At 45.8% G+C, this 18,618-nt stretch overlaps 2 protein-coding genes across 2 annotated transcripts in view; both read left to right on the top strand.

Annotated features, from left to right (window-relative positions):
• Window positions 1-647: 647 nt before the first annotated feature.
• On the top strand, window positions 648-4,228 carry LOC119462729 (sulfotransferase 4A1). Its single transcript, XM_037724015.2, has 2 exons — window positions 648-1,969; window positions 2,947-4,228. The coding sequence occupies exon 2, from the start codon at window positions 3,051-3,053 to the stop codon at window positions 3,999-4,001; it is 951 nt and encodes a 316-aa protein (XP_037579943.1). The 5' UTR covers window positions 648-1,969; window positions 2,947-3,050; the 3' UTR covers window positions 4,002-4,228.
• Window positions 4,229-8,827: 4,599 nt separating this feature from the next.
• Window positions 8,828-18,618, top strand: part of LOC119461504 (uncharacterized) — a 48,217-nt gene continuing 38,426 nt past the window's right edge. The window contains exon 1 of the mRNA XM_037722842.2: window positions 8,828-8,988. The gene's annotated coding sequence lies outside the window, so the exon portion shown is untranslated. The remainder of the gene's footprint in view (window positions 8,989-18,618) is intronic.

Below are 18,618 nucleotides of genomic sequence, written 5' to 3' on the forward strand. Positions count from 1 at the left end.
CTATATTGCCCTACCATTCTATCACTTAAGTTGCCCATACCAGGTCTTACATTCTTGAAAAGGCTATTCCTCAGAATTTAGAGATTGGCAGTCCCACAAACAAATGTCAGGAAACAAAACATTGACAGCTCATGTATTTTATCTTAAATCTTCTCAGACTTAAATATTAAAAATGCGAAACAATAAGAGAGCTCAAATCTGAAAAGGATGTAATTTTGTTGCACTGCTCTCCCCTACCTCCAGGATCGGCTCAGAAAAGTGGTTCGAAACATACCCGAAACAGAAAAGTGGTGGTAACGTCGCTAATAAAGACGTTGGTTGTAATTAATAAACGTAAATGAAATTGTGCGAAGGGCCGGATTCAAACAGAGGACCCCTAGCACAAGAGCTCGTTTCTACATAATCGGCCTACATTTATTTCAGTTCATACTGCCACTGCAGCTAGGAATCTTACACTGCGTGTAATATTCTAACATGTTGCTATCGCATTTAGTTATTGTTTCGCCCTTCTGGCTAAATTGTGATTTCCTTTATAAACAAATACATTAAATTGTCCTTAGCGGGATTCGAACAGAGGACCTCTAGCACAGATTACTGTAATACGGCAGCACAGAATACTGTAACCATTGCGCCACAAATGCTTTTTTTCCATAACGGTGCTCTTCATAATCAGATCGTAGTTTTGACGTGCTTAATCGCGGAAACTATTTTCAATTCATTAACACATCATCGTGTGTCCAAGTGTGAGCACATCATGCAAAGATGTGCCCAAGCAAAGCACATGTCTTCTTCAAGCTTAATATGGGGTATTTGGCGCGTATTTTGGTGAAGCTTAGTGCAAAACAGTCCCAACTCAGACATGGAGACACGAGGTGAGTCTTCTTCCTCTCCTTCTCCTCTAGATCTCAACTAGAGTGTCATTTATATACCCGCTCTCTAATCCGTACTGCAGTCTTTGTACCTCTTATGAGTACGCCTGCCCTTTTACTACATCGACGTTTCGAAATTGAACTGTCAAACTTTGGGGGTGACCTCGTTCTCCAAGAGGGTGCAGCGCTTCCTGCCGTAGGCCTCAGAATGCATCGTTAGCCCCCATGCGCGTTCTGCGCGATCATCGCGAGTCGCAGAGAATGGACCCGCCTCGCGAGCTAGAAAATGGCGTCGAGACCGGCGCCTTTACGGAACCGACGCTTCACCACTTGATGCCGCGCCAGTCTGTTTCATTGGCGTTTTACTTCGCGCGGCGGAAATAAGCCATCAAGAGGCCGACGCAATATTTACGCGCCCGCTGCACAGCTATGCGGAACCAGGCTACAGCGGCGCCCGCCGCCAGAGGAAAAAAAGGAGAGCGCGAAAGGAGAGAGAAACCATTATGGTGTGCTTTTCTCGCTCCTTCTTCTTCTTTTATTATTATTATTGCTGCGTTCTTTCTCTCTTTCCTTCCGTCGTCCTTTCTTTGCTTCACCGGTTCCAAAAATGGTCCCGCTGCGTTATAGCCGACTGAGGTCCTTTCCTCGAACCGTTCGTTTGCCATTTTGTACACGCAAGCACATCTCTCGCCCTCCGTACTTTCTTGGCTGCGTGACTCAGTGTGCTTTGTTTTCCTCTTCTCTCCTCGCTACCCCCCCCCCTTTCCCCCCCCCCACCCCGCAATATTCGGTCACAGTCTGATTATGACTTCTCGCTTTCTCTAGTACGGGGTTCCTTCTTGTTTCGCTCACCTTCCGTCGCGTGGTCTACTCCTCTGCCGGAAAGCTAGGCGTATAGGTCATCGCTCCGTGCGTAGGTACCCTGACAAGCCAGCGCAGTGCGCTCTGAAGGAGGACTCGCATCGGTGTGTGCTGGGCTGCTCTGCTGCAAGCGGCTGGCTACGAAGTCGTTCTAAACCAGAGACCGCGAATCTTCGCCCGGCTATCCGTCGTCGACGGCGTGCTTCAGCAAGAGGGACTGTTATTTGGATATACGAAAGGTAAGTGGGGGGAATTCTGGGACAGTCGCACCGGACCACAAAGTATCCACTTTCGCTAAAGTCCCCAACGCTATTGGTTGTTGCAAAAAGTCATCTCAATGTCTTGGCGGTGCTTGTAGACCTCCTGTCGGAATTTCGGTAATGCCCGTCATTATTTTTAGCGTGCGCGCGCGAACATCGCTTGAGAGACACTGACGTTGATCTACGCTTGTAGTGGCATGTATACATAAATGTAATCAAATAGTTTGTTTATATTTTGCATGTTCTCCAGCATTACGTCAAGGTTTCTTTATTCACGTTTGTGTTGCCATATGTTCCGCGATAAGTGCATGAATGCGTTGCAATAAGTAAACCGTAAAAGAAAACAGGTAGGAAAGAAGGCACTTCTGGCGTCAGTAAGCTCGCCTGTGAGTTCTCCCAAGAAGGAAGTACTACATTTTAGACGTTTGAGTATTTTGTACAATATGGGTAGCAAACCGGAAACACGCCTCTAGTTAACCTCCCCGTCTTTCATCTCTATCTCTCTCTCTCTCTCTCTCTCCAAGCTTAATGAGATTCAATGGTATCCTCGTATTACAAAGGAAATAAACAAGAATTTTTCGCTGTTCGAGCTTTCCTGTTATGGTCGAACAGTGGCAGCTGTGGGGACAGTAATATTTTATGACAGTATCAGCCGGCCTTCCAGGTTCGAAACAAACAACATTCAGTCTAAACAAAGTTATCGTAACAGTAGTTCGAATATTGTGATAAACGACATGTGCGCTTACTTCTTGATTCATATTGGGAATTCTTTATACTAACCATTTAAAAACAACAGAAATCGTTAGAACCACCACCCGCTCTTTCCAACTCCTGTTCAGACTTATCGAAAATTCAAATATTAGCCCGCATTAGCAAATGAACAGGAGGCACGCAAAAACAATTCATTTAACGCACAGACGTCATCCTATCTCAAGTGCATCTTCCTTCGCCGACAGGGAACCGGTACTCAAGCACTCCGGCGTTGGAAGCCAACAAGAAATCAGCAAAGGCCGCAAGCAGCACCTTGCGTAAATCGTCATATAAAGATCCCTAGGCGACCATGGAGGACGAGCGCGTTTTGCCGTTCTACGAAGTCATATCCGGGCTCCGGCTCGCCAACTTTTACCCACCGTACGCGGTCGTCTCCGGCCTTCAGTACAAGCCAAGGGACGGCGACATCTTCCTCGTGACCTATCCCCAGTGCGGCACGCTGTGGATGCAGCAGATTCTGTACGTTCTTCTTCACGATGGTTCCTCGCCCAAGGAAGCCGCCAGCCTCTTCCGGACATTTCCCTTACTGGAGCTGGAAGGCTCGGAAGCCGTCGAGGACGCCCTCAGTCCACGAGTCATCACGTCTCACCTTCCGTACGACTTCATCCCGAAGTCCCTGCGGGCCAAGTACGTCGTGCTTGTGCGCGATCCTCGCGACGTCTGTGCGGGCATGTTTCGACGACTCCGGACGTACCCGGCGTACGAGTTCAGTGACGGCCTGCTGAGCGACTTCCTGGACCTCTTCTGCGGCGACGCCGTCGACTACCGAGGATACTTCGCCCACTTGCGGTCCTGGTGCGACCACCGGGACGACCCCAATGTGTTCTGGCTCAACTACGAAGAACTGCATTCTAATTTTCAGGAGGCCGTGAAACGCCTCTCGACATTCCTGGGAGTGGAGCACAAGCTCTTCAAGAGCAGAAGCGTATTCAAGAAGTGTCAGGAGAAGAGCACCGTGTCTTACATGAAGTCCAAGACCAATAAATACATGGAAGAGTTCCTCTACATCCCATTCGAGAATCTGGCAGCGGACACGAGGTTCTCCGAAGGGGTCAAGTCCTTCCACGCCTCAGTGCAGTGTTCAGGTTTCTTGGACGCAATGTCTAGTGTTCGCTGCGTACGCAGTGGTAAAGTTGGCGCCTGGAAAGATGTCATCACTGCCGATGATGCCAAGAGAGTCGTCGACCGAACGGAACAGTTGGGACGTGACGTGGCGAATGCTGTGTTTTATAACAGGTGACAACGAAGATTTCCGTATATTGGTGGAATCTCAGCGAACGCTGGGATGATGCAACCGTATTGCTGAAGTGGTGTTGTGCTACGTGTGATCTGATGCGCGAGAAAAAGTGCCGGAACGGAAGTTCTGATGTCAGATGATGTCTCGCAGTTAAATAAAGCCCACACAAAACTCACATGCAGGAACAGGACTGAAGGTTGTCATGTATGGTATGAGGAATTGAAAAAATAAAAGGGACTTGAAGGTACCAGGTGGAAAGAAGCCCCAGAGGACAACTTCTTGTTCACTTTGTTAAGTAGGAGTGATGAAACTGAATGTAAACATTTTGAGTCATCCGAATTCAATTATCTCTTGATTAAATTACAATTTTGGAATTATTATAAAAATTACATCCTGTAATTTCTCAGAGTTAGCTAAACAAAATCAATCTTGGTAATAGATGTGTGTTCCCTAATAGGCCGTAAGCACACGAAAAAGCTTAATGCCGCAATATAAGCGCGTGATTCCTGTCGCGTTCGTAACTTCCGATGCTGGTGTTTCCGCTTTCACGTTTAGCCCGGGCAATTCACGATAATCGGCTCTTATAGACTTTTGCAACGATATCGCCTTGGCCGTTACCGTAATTCCTATAATGGATTTCGGTCCGGGGTAGCTACTTTCTCTGGAGCTTTTCAACCATGCATTATCTGCACTTACGGTTCAGTATAAGCCCACGTAGAGCTGAGCAGGCCACCGGTGGACCATTAATGTTACAGAATGGGTGCCAAGAGAAGGGAAGCGCATACGGCATGCATACGGCATTCCTATATACGGCATGCCTCGTAATAAGATCACGGTTTTGGCACGTCAAATCCCACAGGTTAAACTGCAGAAGGTGTATCTGTTTTGAGGTTAAGATGGCGGGGTAGAGTATCCCCAGTTTTCGTTTATGTGCGCGTTCTCGGATCTGGGACGCCGCTGGGCAGTGAACGAGGAGAGTAAAACTCTAGGACCAGGATGCATAGTGTCCATGTTGTGCGAATTCTTTGTTGCTACGATAGTACAAGGTCTGCTCTTTACTGCAACAGTCGTTAACAGCTCGAAAATCGATAGATAGATAGATAGATAGATAGATAGATAGATAGATAGATAGATAGATAGATAGATAGATAGATAGATAGATAGATAGATAGATAGATAGATAGATAGATAGATAGATAGATAGATAGATAGATAGATAGATAGATAGATAGATAGATAGATAGATAGATAGATAGATAGATAGATAGATAGATAGATAGATAGATAGATAGATAGATAGATAGATAGATAGATAGATAGATAGATAGATAGATAGATAGATAGATAGATAGATAGATAGATAGATAGATAGATAGATAGATAGATAGATAGATAGATAGATAGATAGATAGATAGATAGATAGATAGATAGATAGATAGATAGATAGATAGATAGATAGATAGATAGATAGATAGATAGATAGATAGATAGATAGATAGATAGATAGATAGATAGATGTAGAGGCACATGTTTGAGCGCGCAAAAAATTGAGGTAGCATTAAAACGGTGCTGAAGAGGAAGTTTTAGCTCCGGCCCAGCTCCGATGCTGCCTATTCAAAGACATGTAAAACTGGGATAACCCTTGCACCTTTTGAAATGTGTTGCATTTGAGAGAGAAAGTTAAATTCTAGTGACTGTTGGAAGCATAATTTCTATTGAAGGACTCAATTTTTTAAAAGGAATTTTCAACATTCTTAAGTTCGAGAAAAACAGAAGCACGGATTTTACAAATTCGTAGCTCTGCACCAGCAGCAGATATCGCAGTTCTGTAAACTGCATGCGTTAAAGCATATAAAGCAGACAAACTTTTTGTGTGAATTTATATCTTACATCTTACAACATTTTGGAGTATTTTAATGATACACGCGGTGAGCTATTCCAGTGGAAAACCACATGAGGAAACAACACTTCTTGGGTTCTTTTAAAGCGATAGGTGTTTTGGGCTCACTCCTCTCATTGGCTTGTGGTCAGCCGGTGTCCGCCGGCCGTCCGTCGTTGTAATATCCCAAAGTCATTTGCGATAAAATTACAACAACAGAAGAAAAAAAACAAAAGAAAGATTCTCATTGTGCCTCGATGATTATTGCCGCTGTACCTCGTACTTACGACCAACGGCTGGCAGTCCAGGTGTGGTGGTTCGGGGACGCAGGATCTTAAACGCGTCAAATCGGCACACACAAAGACGGTACTTTATGTTGCAAGGGCAGCGCTGCACGAAAAACACTGACTTTACAGGTCGCAGGACGTAGAAAACAAGTGACACGCGCGGATGACGTGGGCAAGCGACACTTGTGGAGGTTTTGGAGATTCGCGAAGACAGAGGAGTATCTCTTGGGGATATAAACGGCGACGCACGTATACACAGGGTTGCGACGACTGAAACGTCAAGCGTTGAGGCGTGGAACAGCTTTCCGTTGCGGTACGCAGACGGCAGAAGCATCTTGCGGACTTCCGGCGCGCTCTTTGAACACAGGGCAGCTTCGCGGAGGAGTGCAGCGCCGTCCCGGCTAGCCTGGTCGAGCACACACGGTGCACATATAACGCTAACACAGTTCAAGCTAGCTAGCCTAAGCCCTGCCCTGCCCTGCCCTGCCCTGCCCTGTGCTTTGCTTTCTTGCTTGCTTGCTTTGCTTGCTTGCCAGAGAAATGGCGCAACCCACTCTGGGAGATCGGCCATGAATCGGGTGGTGCAAGAATTAAAAAGAAGTATAATTTGTTGCCACCGCGCACTGACGCCGTCTTCACCTTCCGTCTACTTCGTGCACTTCAGTTCGAAACCGGAACCCAAATATTCATAACACCAGTATTCTACATCTCAGTCAATCTGCCTCGCCAACTATCGCGTCACTGCGTGCTTACGCATTACGGGCAAAGCTGTAAATTTTTATGTCAGTGAACGACTTATTTCATTACGTGAAAGACTCCCAATAAAAGGGGTATTACATATAATAAATTAAAGTAAAGAAACAAAATACAGCTTCGCCAAACTTGTTTTTCTGCGTAAAGCATGAAATCTGGGGATTTTCCTTTTTGTTTCTTTAATGCCAGCCCTGCGACGGTGCTTGTTCTTGCCTGGGCGTCGGGTGAATGACTTTCTGTCTGCGCCATTGTTTCTCTCTGCTAAGTTTCTCTTTTACAGAAACAAATTGTATTTTCACAACAAAGTGCAAGATTTTCCGGTGGAGCTGTTATTGGCGATCGATGCGCTCAAAAAGGTACGCCTATTTTCACTGTTTTCTGAAAACCCAAATAACTGACGAAGTTTACACTTTGAGTGAAGGTGAGAAATGTTGGGACTAATATACAGGCACATTTTCAAGTGTGGGGGATAACTTGGGGCTAAATGAAAATCACCAAACCTTCGTTTACGACCTGATTAGCGGTGTTATATGAAACGCTTACCAAGTCTCTCCGCTGACCTGGGCGGACCAAAGGCCGCAGTAATTCCACATTTAGAGAAAACGGCGGATATGCCGTGGCTGAAGCGCAGTTTGAAGTGCATAGGTCAATTGGGAGTTTTTAAAATTATTACTGTGTACTCGCTTTCTCCCAATTTCCATGCGTTATGCAAAACGTGTATAGTTTATTGTCCCGGTCTCATCAGAGGCACATTATTTCTATTTAGTTGAAATAGGAAGCATGATGTGGGTAACTTACCATACATGTTCATTATGTGTAAGTTAATTGCAGCCTTTGTAGAAAATTACTTATTCAAGCGTTACAGAGTGTCATATACTGCTGTTGTCCGCAATGTTCCCCGAGTTCTGAAACAACTCTCTATGACACCAAGTTCAAGTTCGGCGGTAAGGGGGGGTGGGGTGTTAAACGAATCTAATGGTCGAAGAAACTTTACTGCTTATAACGTAATTAGGAGCCTTTAAATAATGACTAAACCGTCGTTTTGTTTTTATTTTCCATTTTCATGTGTCAATCGAGGTTTGTAGTAGGTTTCCCCTGTGGCCTCTGTGAACTAAACAAGGCCCTTTCTTTATATTTGCGTAAAATTAGGTGCACGTTGGTGTAATGTGTAGGCGAAGAACGAAGTGCCTGGACTAATTACGTCCTTAGCAGAAAATTGCGTATGGGAACGATACGGAGCATTAGAAGTGTATTTTACGAAAGGCTCAGAATATAACTTTATGCCCTATAAGGGAACTATATATGCCACCAAGACTGAATTTAGTGGAAAGAGGCCACCATTATGGCCAGTGTTCTTTCGAAATAAAATCCGTGTGGATGAATGACCTTCGAAAAAATTTCTTAACAAACGCCCGAAAGCGTTACATGAGAGCAATGTTTCAAACGGACAAGTCTTATCCTGTTTAAGTCGTTCAAAAATATGTGGTTTTATTACAGGCATCTGAAATTCGTACTGCACCTGCTCAAACGAAACAGCTTCGCTGGAAATCGGATTATGATGGTGCAGGGTCGCACAAGTGCGCCGTCTTCTTGGATTAACCAGGCCATCGTACGTGTTTTCTCCAGCACTCCCTCCGTATTGGGTCTTGACACGGCGCTTTGAACAGTGCGAATTCCTGCAGCACGGCGTATTATACGACGGCTCGCGCGATGCGGCGTTGTGCTGCGGTGCCGCCGCCTGCCTTCAGCGCTGAGAACTGGAAAGCCCGTTCGATAACTGGGACGAGAATCAAGCGAAAAAAAAAAAAGAAAAGGGGTCAAAATGTAGGCGAAGAAATTACTCCAGCGAAAAGCGGCGGCGGCGGCGCTGCTAGGCGACAGCCCCCCCCCCCCCCCCCCTCCCCCCTTCGCCATCCACTCCAGCAAGCATCGTTGCCTCCTTGGACACGCGCCAATTAAGCGAGTTGGCGAGCCGGGACTCACAGCCCAACGACCCCCGAAGGACGTGCGACACCGATATTTGTTTACACTGTTCGCGACTAGAAGGCGCTAGGCTTGATTCGCACAGTGGTGAGTACCGCCGTCTTTCCGTTTCCTATTTCTTCATTATTTCTGTCTTTTTTTTTTTCCTTTCGCGTTACTAGCGCTAAACTCTGGGGTTCTGCTTTCCGTCACGCGGTTCCCTGCGACCCAAGTTCCGCGACGAACGCTCGCCAAGCGCATCGTTGCGTACGTACCGGCCTCAAAGTTTATATCCAAGGCCGTGCCTCGGCTTTTCGCCGGCGGTCTGGTTCGAGCCGTTTACTGGGTCTAGCTGGCCCTATGCGAACCAAGAGAGCACAAACCTGGCAAGTACAACGATTGTCCCGTGCGCAGTGATCAGGCACGCAGCAGCCGAATCGAAAGAAATTCCTCCGCTGCCTTAACCGTCTCATTCTGCACACTACTGTCAGCGCTCGAATACCGTGCCATTCGACCGTGGCGGCTCTTGGAAAGCGAAAGGCCGCCGTGCGAATGCCTAAGGGAACCGTACCCAGGGCTAGCGCCAGGGCCTGTTCGCGTCATAGCGAGCGTCTTTCGAGGAAAGCACCCACGTGCTTCTAATATATACAGGCTGGCTTCGCGGCCTGGAGCCTTCCGGCTACGTTATCCTTCCTGGATCGCGACGCTAAGCGTATATCGACCGCCGGAGGCCCCGGCGGCATGCATGCTTGTATCAACTCGGGGACCTGACGCTATGTGGCGCCTTGAGTACCGCCTTGGCAGAACTTGGCAGAAGCTCCAGACACGCCCACTTTTTGCGGCGACCGTCCTCGTAGCGGGCGTCTGTAGGAATCTGGCGACATAGTGTGTCTGGCGGTGTATTCATGTTTCCGCCCCGGCAACTAAGCTGCTCAGTGGCCGCGGCCCGTTTCGAAATGAAACACTTAGTATGTTTCGTGCGGTGCACGCGCCTAATTTCGGGGAAAGAAATATACGGGGTGCTATTTCTTGTTAGCAGAATTATTTTTTTTAGGTCACCCGTGGAATATTTGACAATTCTAATTCTTGAGCTGGATTACTCTAAGAGGCGGACGTTACTTAGACTAGAAATGAAAATTAAAGTTTATCAAATTAACAAATGTGTGCTAAATAACGTTTAAGCGAGTGACTTTACGGCACATAATTCATTTCACGAATCGTAGCCGGTGATCTTGAACTTCGTATCCACTTGAAACTAATTCTGAGGATGACGCCAGAATGTTTTTTTTTTCTTTCTTTTTTTACGTGCTTATGCACAATACAAGGAAAACGATAACAAAATAAAGTGTGTATACGCTGAGTATACACTCCGCATGAATAAGCTTTATTGAAATGTTTTATTCAAATATAACGCACTTTTAAAATTTCCATGCTATTGTCGCAAGTATTCTATTCCGAAGGCATATTATTGGCGTACGAACAACACAGCAGCACGTGGAAGTCGTGATAACTAAAAACATGCATGAAACCTTGAGGAGCTAAGGAAATTATAGGGAAAAATTGAAATGAATTCGTTAGCAACAATTCAGTTGTCTGCTGTGTATATGTAGCCGACAGAGCACTTGCGGCGCAGCTTATAATGTGCCGATTTAGGGGAACCCGTCAATTGAACAGGTCGCAGACTAAATTATAGAACTAACAAAATTATCAAACTTATTACGGAAACCGAACAAAATTCACAAACTGCCTACGTAATACATTTAAACATACCGAAAAGCGAACAGCCTCCATAATATACTCTGTAAATGGGTGCTGCACTGTCCACAACGAAAGAAACCTATAGACGTTTTCATGCTCGCGAAATAAGCAGCGAGCATGCCACCCCCAAGAAACTTCCGGTCACGGGCCTTATCAGTCTGCTTTGTTTTAACGCATGGTTGCTTTTTTGCCAGTTACATTTAGCATCTACGTCAGTGGGTAAAACCGGAAACCGCGCAGGGGCCTACGTTTGTAATCAGTGAAGAGGTCTATACACATCTAAGCATAGCGAAACGAACCAGAAAGGTTATAACACGTGGCCTCATAATAATAGGTCTTGTAATAGTCGTAGAAATTCTGATAAGGTTAATAATAAGCACCGATAAGGGTCGATAAGGGTCGGATCAAGTCTGATAAGGCCGATAAGGACCCATAAGAGTAGATAAGGGTCGGGTGATGTCCGATAAGGTTGATAAAGACGTAAGGGTTGATAAGGGTTTATACTGGTCGGATCATGTTTCATAACATTGATAATGACGCCGGGCTGCGTGGAAATTAGCAAGTGGCGCAATGCTTGCGCATACTTAGAAAACTCCCCGAGGAGTTCCTGCGTGAATGTTTTTGAGTAACCTTAACTCTCAACCATCTACTGAACTTCGCTGTGCCCTGTTTCAAGCATTCCCGCTATTTTGTCTCTTGTGACTCGTCCGTCTTCTTTGGTGAGTGCATCTGGTACGGTCTCCTTGTTGACTTCAGCCGCGGCTGTCCGAAGGCGACCGCTCCGAGTCTAATCTTAAATGCTCGTCTGGCATCTTTAAGATATCTGATGCACCTTCTCGCACTGCTTGAGTTCATTCACGCGTCACGATACGCAAGATGCAAAATTAAAATTAAATTCTTGGGTTTTACGTGCCAAAGTCATGATCTTATCATGAGGCACGCCGTAGTGAGGGACTCCGGAATAGTTTTGACCACCTGGGGATCTTTAACGTGCACGCAAGATGAAGCCTACAAAAAGTACGATGCAACTTGTGCTGCCATACTGTTTAGCGTACTCATGGCTGCATTATGCTACCCTCTGATGCCGAATCGCCAGTCGTGATTGCACGAAACATGGCGCCCCGTACCACCAAACGTCCATTCTGTGCATTTACAGACTTGCGTATACAAAAAAATAGTTTATCATTGCATTCAGTACGCGTCCCCTCGTACATGGGCAGGGAAATTGCGTCGTTGCTACAATGGTGCGAATAAGAGATAAGGCACCAAGCTGCACCAACAAAAGCGACAGTGATGAAAACGCGAGTAATGACAAGGCATTCAATATTATTTCGGCTTCGAATTACCCACAAGGTTGACAAACCATTTACACGCGCAACGTGTACATTTAAAAAAGGGCCGCTCGCTCCTTCGTGCTTCTCCCACGGCGCCCCGATAGCACTGCGGTCCACCTCGTTTCCATCGTAACGGTGGGAGGTTATTCATCGCTCGAAGCGCACGTTAAAGAATCGTTTAGGTATTCAACATTATTCGCGAGCCATATATCTACGTCGTCTATCAAAGCCCCGGTGTTGCTCTGTGGCGTTAAGCCCCAGATCTTCGATGCGATCACTTCGAAGTGACAAGAAGAAAAAGTAGCGACAGACGCAGAGCGCGCTGCACTTTTGGAAGAACAAAAGCGGTTGAAGGTGGCGGCACCACAGGCAGCAAAAGACGCCGTATGATGGCCGTTTCATGCTTACATCTACTCTCGATTACGGGAAAGCCGAACCTTAGGACATTAGGAGTTACCGTGCCCACATTTTATTTTTCCAATTGGATTTTAACTCAAATATGTGCGTTTTGGCTATTTATTTTTTCATACCCTTCATTTTTTTTCAATGCGAAGCATTTCTTGTCGAACATTTGCTACTTTGACAGTATATATATATATATATATATATATATATATATATATATATATATATAGCCGCCTGCGTCTTTGTGCTCTCATGTTCGTTTCGTTAACTTTGTATGTACCAAAATTGGCATACTATGACAAGAGTATATGACGGATATAAATTATATGTTGTGCCATGAATTTCATGACACGCGTGTCATGTAGGTCATGAAACAGCCGCCTACGTCTTGGTGCTCTCATGGTCGTTTGGTTACATTGGTAGGTACCTAAATTTCCATAGTATGACAGGAATGTATGAAGAACATAAATGATACATAAATGTCATGACATGCGTCTCATGTATGACAATGACACAGCAAAAATATTAACGCTCAAAAGTCACTGAAATGGGTTCTGACGTAGGTACTAAGTGAAGGAAACACTAAAGCATGATGGTAAAGTCATAGTCATGAGCATGACTCAGCAAAAAAAGATTAACACTCAAAAATCACTGGAATGGCTTCTTAGGTGCCCACTAAGTGAATGAAATACTAAAGGATGCTGGTAGAAGTCATAGTCATGAGCATGACTCAGTAAAATGACAGTGACTTAGCGAAAAATATTAACACTCAAAAACCACTGAAATGGGTTCGGACGTCGGTACTAAGTGAAGGAAACACTAAATGATGGTGGTAGAAGTCATAGTCATGAGTATGACTGAGCAAAAGTGCCAATGACTCAGCGAAAAAACATTAACACTCAAAAACACTGAAATGGGTTCGGATGTGGGTACTAAGTGAAGGAAACACTAAAGGATGGTGGTAGAAGTCATAGTCACGAGTACGACTAAGGCTTTCGCCCTAAGGTCTCTTAGGTGTAGCTAAAGGGACTCCTGAGGACTTATGACATGAATGTCATGACATGCGTGTCATGTAGGTCATGAAAGAGCCGCCTGCGTCTTGGTGCTCTCATGGTCGTTTCGTTAACTTGGTCGGCTCCCCGCACACTGCTTCGCATAACATCGATTCCCACAGGGTGTGGGATCTGCCGGCTTTTTCTTCGGTGTTCCTCGGAACAAATTGCACTGACGAGTACCATGTCGGGCTCGAACCACAACCGGTCACACGCACTGCAGCTCGCTCCAAAGTTCCGGTTGAGAAGCTTGCGTTGAAAGCTGGCCGTCGCACCGGGGAAGTTGGCGCTAGCGTTGCCGAGGCGTGCACCACCGTTGTCTGGTTCCTGGAGGGCAAGACGGAGCTGACGTCTCGCCTGGGCTTCGAGGGAACGCACAACGCGTGGCCGTCCCATCCGTTCTCCGAGACTGAAAGAAAACGAAGCCGGCGCAGCGCGCGACACCCTTTCCTGCCCTTTCCCTCCCCTGCGGAAGCGAAACGAAACGGCTCTGATTGATTACACGCGTGGCGTTAGCTCGCGCCTATGTAGCTTGAATCCTTGCTAATGACTCACAATCCGGTGCCGCCGGCGTGGCTCAAACGCAGCCTGCTCTTCGGCGGAACGCACCACGCGCGTCTTCCCGTCCGGCCGCCGATACTCATCTGAGGCAAGGAAAGCCCGGCGGAGCGCGCGCCAACCCTCTTTCCTTCGCCTGGCTCATAGCCGCATATGCAATACGGGTATGTGCCACACGTGAGTTTTGCGTGACAACAACGCCACCGAAACTTGTGAGCAAATAAAGCTCCGCTTAGAAAGCCGGCAGATCCCACACCCTGTGGGAATCGATGTTATGCGAAGCAGTGTACGGGGAGTCTACCAAGTTAACGAAACGACCATGAGAGCACCAAGACGGAGGCGGCTCTTTCGTGACCTACATGACACGCATGTCATGACATTCATGTCATGAGTCCTCAGGAGTCCCTTTAGCTACACCTAAGAGATCTTAGGGAGAAAGCCTAGTCATACTCGTGACTATGACTTCTACCACCATCCTTTAGTGTTTCCTTCACTTAGTACCGACGTCCGAATCCATTTCAGTAATTTTTGAGTGTCAATCGTTTTTCGCTAGGTCATTGTCATTTTGCTGAGTCATGCTCATGACTATGACTTCTACCATCATGCTTTAGTGTTTCCTTCACTTAGTACCCACGTCAGAACCCATTTCAGTGGTTTTTGAGTGTTAATCTTTTTCGCTGGGTCATTGTCATGACCTACATGACACTGTCATGACTTCTGTCATTTATGTTCGTCATACACTCCTGTCATACTATACCAATTTTGGTACCTACCAAGTTAACAAAACGACCATGAGAGCACCAAGACGTAGGCGGCTGTTTCATGCCCTACATGACACGCATGCCATGACATTCATGTCATCACATATAATTTATGTTCGTCATATACTCTTGTCATAGTACGCCAATTTTGGTACATACCAAGTTAACGAAACGGCCATGAGAGCACAAAGTCGTAGGCGGCTAGATAGATAAACAGATACTGTCAAAGTAGCAAAGTTCGCCAAGAAATGCTTCGCATTTAAAAATTGTTCGACCATCCATATAATACAGCAGTGCCCCTCAAACTAGAGGAAAACCAAGTATTCTCGACCGGAGAGAGCGGCTCATGCACTCTTTCAAGTTTGGAGGTCTACGTCAACGCAAGATCGTGTCCGTAATTCGAGCCAAGAGTGCGTATCTCATGCCTGTATGTACTCTTAAGCAAACCCCGACCTCTGATTGTTTTCCTGACTAATATTTTTCAGCTGTCACAGTGCGCCGCAGCCTTGCCAATTAAGAAATCTTGTGAGAGCATTTGGTGTACAGAGTAAGTCTTTTATCTAAAGGTACCGAACTCTGGTCAAAGTTTTTCGAAAAGCTCGAATTTGTAGTCCAAAGCATGACTTTTCGCATTCACAACAGACTGCAAATTGCTTGCTTACTTGCTTGCTCGCATGATTCTTTGTTTTCTTGGTTTCTTACCTTTGTTTCTGCCGCATTTACCTTGCAAGCTTCTATTAATTTTCTTAATACACTGGGGCATCGCTCGTACACACCAGCGCCATGCAATTGTAATGAGAAATATTTATATAGCAAACCGTCATTAACTATCAATATTCGCTGTTAAAATGTTACATTTCGTCCTTTCGTGAAAGCTTTGAAATTCCTAAGTTGTGGTTAAGTTTAGGGCTACAGTTCAACTAGTCCACAGATATAGTGGGGGCTAGCATAAGGAAATAAACTTCCTGGCATCATCATTCGTTAATTTTGTCCGTGTGTTGGGAAGTGCACCAACTAAAGCTGGCCAATTCCTCAGTCAGCCAAAACTCAACACAAGTAAATGTTAAACGTTTTTGTTATTGTTCACTGCTTTCGTACTGGAAAAAGACTCATTTTCTTACATTTTTGTGCGCAAGCAAACAGGGACGAAGAAACGGAGACACAAAAAGACGTCTCCACGCAGTGCGAAAGTGTCAATCTGCAGAAGCAAGTTTCATTCACAACTGAAATTTGTACATAATGAGCTAACATATATTCCAGAAGATCCAAACCAATGTGAAAATTATTAACTCTCAGTAGCTGCTCACACGTAACTCGACTCTGTCACGTCTTATGACGGCGCACATATTTGGTATCTTATAGAAGGTTGAGTACAATACATGTATTTCACTGACAATATTAGAAGTAAAGTAGTGGTGCATCAAAGCGCCACAAGGAATTACGTGCGTGCATCGTTTCGCCGTGAGTACTCTTGAAATTCGATAAAACATTACGGCTGTGTCTTTTTTTTTTTTACTTTGGCCTTGGCTGTACATGCCGACAAAGTAAAGAGTGAACAAAATATATAGCCCAACAAACACGCCATCAAGCCCTTCATTACAAACATTTCACCGGCAGCAAACGGGCTGCCGTCACGACACTGCTCTTATGTGGGTCCACTCAGGCTTGCACATGCAAAATGAATACCTGCTCAGAAATTAGCGTGAAATACTTGTGCTTACCTGTGGCCATTAGGAAACCTGAAAAACTTCGCAGAACTCGAAATCGCGGTGTTAGAACACCACATAGCCGCACAAGACATGTGATCCCCGATTTAGCCATCTTCGTCTGATGCATGGTTGACCTGGTTTCCTGCGTATTTCATTCCTCGCACGCCCGATCAAGCTTCTCTGTCTTATCTTTGTCATCTTCATGCTTTGCACAACAACCGAAGCAGATGACCGAGCGCTGTCCGACTTATGTTATCGCTGAGCGAGTGGCAAGGGTGAGCGGAGGCAAGCTCGAAGGACGCGCGAAGTCAACCGCTTCCCGTGCTTTGCCCGATTTAGAGTTAACAAAAAGGGAAATAAAAAAATGTCTAAACAAAAGAAGAGTTGTTTTACGTTCACTCAAATTTCTTTATTTCTAAGAACTTCTGAATGACAAGAAATGCGAATATCCACATCTACTTTAGTTCGTTCCACCAGATCTTAGGACGCCCGGCAACCGCTATAGGAGTACGCATGTTCCTTGAAACCGAAACTAGCACTCGCCTTCCGGGGGTCGGGAAAACATTTGGTGCAAAACAGGGCTGTAATGGTCCCCCTTTTTGGCCACAAAAACCTTTCTTGGCACTCGTGCCCCGCGCGTGCCGGGTATTTTTTTCTATTCATACTGCTAAAAAAAGAAAGAAAGAAAAAGTAAGTGCTCTCAAAATTGTTCGTTTTTCCCCGTCTGCTAAATATCGCCCTTTAGAAACGCGGCTGGTTGGTTAGGCAGTGCGCAAGCAAGCGCAACCGTCCTTTCGCCCCACGCTGTGTAGGCGTTGCCTCGTTCATTTGCCTACACTTCCGCGTCGTTCTGCTAGAACTAATGGTCTCGGCGGTCCTTCGTTCGCTGGAGAGACCGGTGAGAGAAACTGGTTTTTCAAACATGAAATGCGGCTTTTATTTTCTCTGTCTCGTGCCACGCTCAATGTCGACGCGCGCCTCCGGCGCTTGTGCTAATCACGGCCTGTAGTACATTAAATGCAAATGATAACGTCTAGACGCGAATGCAAATGGGCGTCGACCGATGTACTCGCGCGTTCGAACCGGACGTGCTGCCAAGATGCTACAAGGCACTTTTCTGCTGCGCAGGGCGCCTACACCGCATCCCGAGAACCAACAATACGCTTCACTTGCACACAATGCCCGTAACTATATAAAGCGCGCGAAATTCAAAGTATCACAACAAAAACACTATATGGACCCCACACAGTATCGCAGATGTTCTTGTTATTCCTATAGTGGTCGAAAACAGCGCAGTCAAAGTAAAAAAGCTCATATGTTTTTTCAGCAGTGCATCATTCGGTGCAGTGGGTGCCTTGAAATGTGCAGGAATCGCGAATTCAATGTTTCGTCAACTACAATTCATGGATTAGTTCTAACTAATAACTTCAGCGCAAAGTCTTAATTCCGCAGTCAAAGTCGCTGATTGTTCAGGCCTTGTCGACGTGATAGCATCACTGAATCAAGACCAGTTTAAACGTTACGTCACCAAGACATGACGCGAACGTCCAAGAAGGTTCAATACAGGGTGTCCCAGCTAATTTTAGCCAAAGTGTTAAAATATGTCCGAGCACTGTAGGAGTACAGTACCAAAGGCATGTTGTTATCTACTGTACGGGGCAAGTCACAGTATTTTATTGTGTACTGCCCAATTGCATAATCAGTCAAAATTAATCACCCACATTGCAAGTAATGACTTTAGGGCAAAACTTCCAAATTACAAAGTTGTAGAGCGTTCTTGGAAGCATAAAATTCCGTAGCTTCTAACTTCCTGCTTGTCACATAATTATTTCTTCTGCGTCCTAGAAATCTCGCGAAGTTTTTAAAAAAAAGCACGTGACACGCTCGCTTGCGCGCCGCGATTACAGTGCTGCCACAGTGACAGGGCAGAGGAACAGGCGTTTACAGCGCGATTAACGCCAGTGATGTGCTTCCTTCGCTACGGTTCATGGTATCGATAAGCGTACCAAGCAGCACAGCAGGTTAAATTCGCTGTTCGTTTATACGCGCCGCGTTTGAGAGCATGCAATCCCGGTGCGCCAGCGGGTATGTCACGTGCCTTTTTTTTTTTTAATATTTCTCGGCCTTCTTTAGGGCGCAGAAAAAACGATCACGTAGGAAG

The sequence above is a fragment of the Dermacentor silvarum genome, chromosome 8, assembly GCF_013339745.2.
Source record: "Dermacentor silvarum isolate Dsil-2018 chromosome 8, BIME_Dsil_1.4, whole genome shotgun sequence".
NCBI classification, from domain to species: Eukaryota; Metazoa; Arthropoda; class Arachnida; order Ixodida; family Ixodidae; genus Dermacentor; species Dermacentor silvarum.

Coding starts and splice junctions, on each gene's coding strand:
- LOC119462729 (XM_037724015.2), top strand. CDS start 3,051: ATGGAGGACGAGCGCGTTTTGCCGTTCTACGAAGTCATATCCGGGCTC.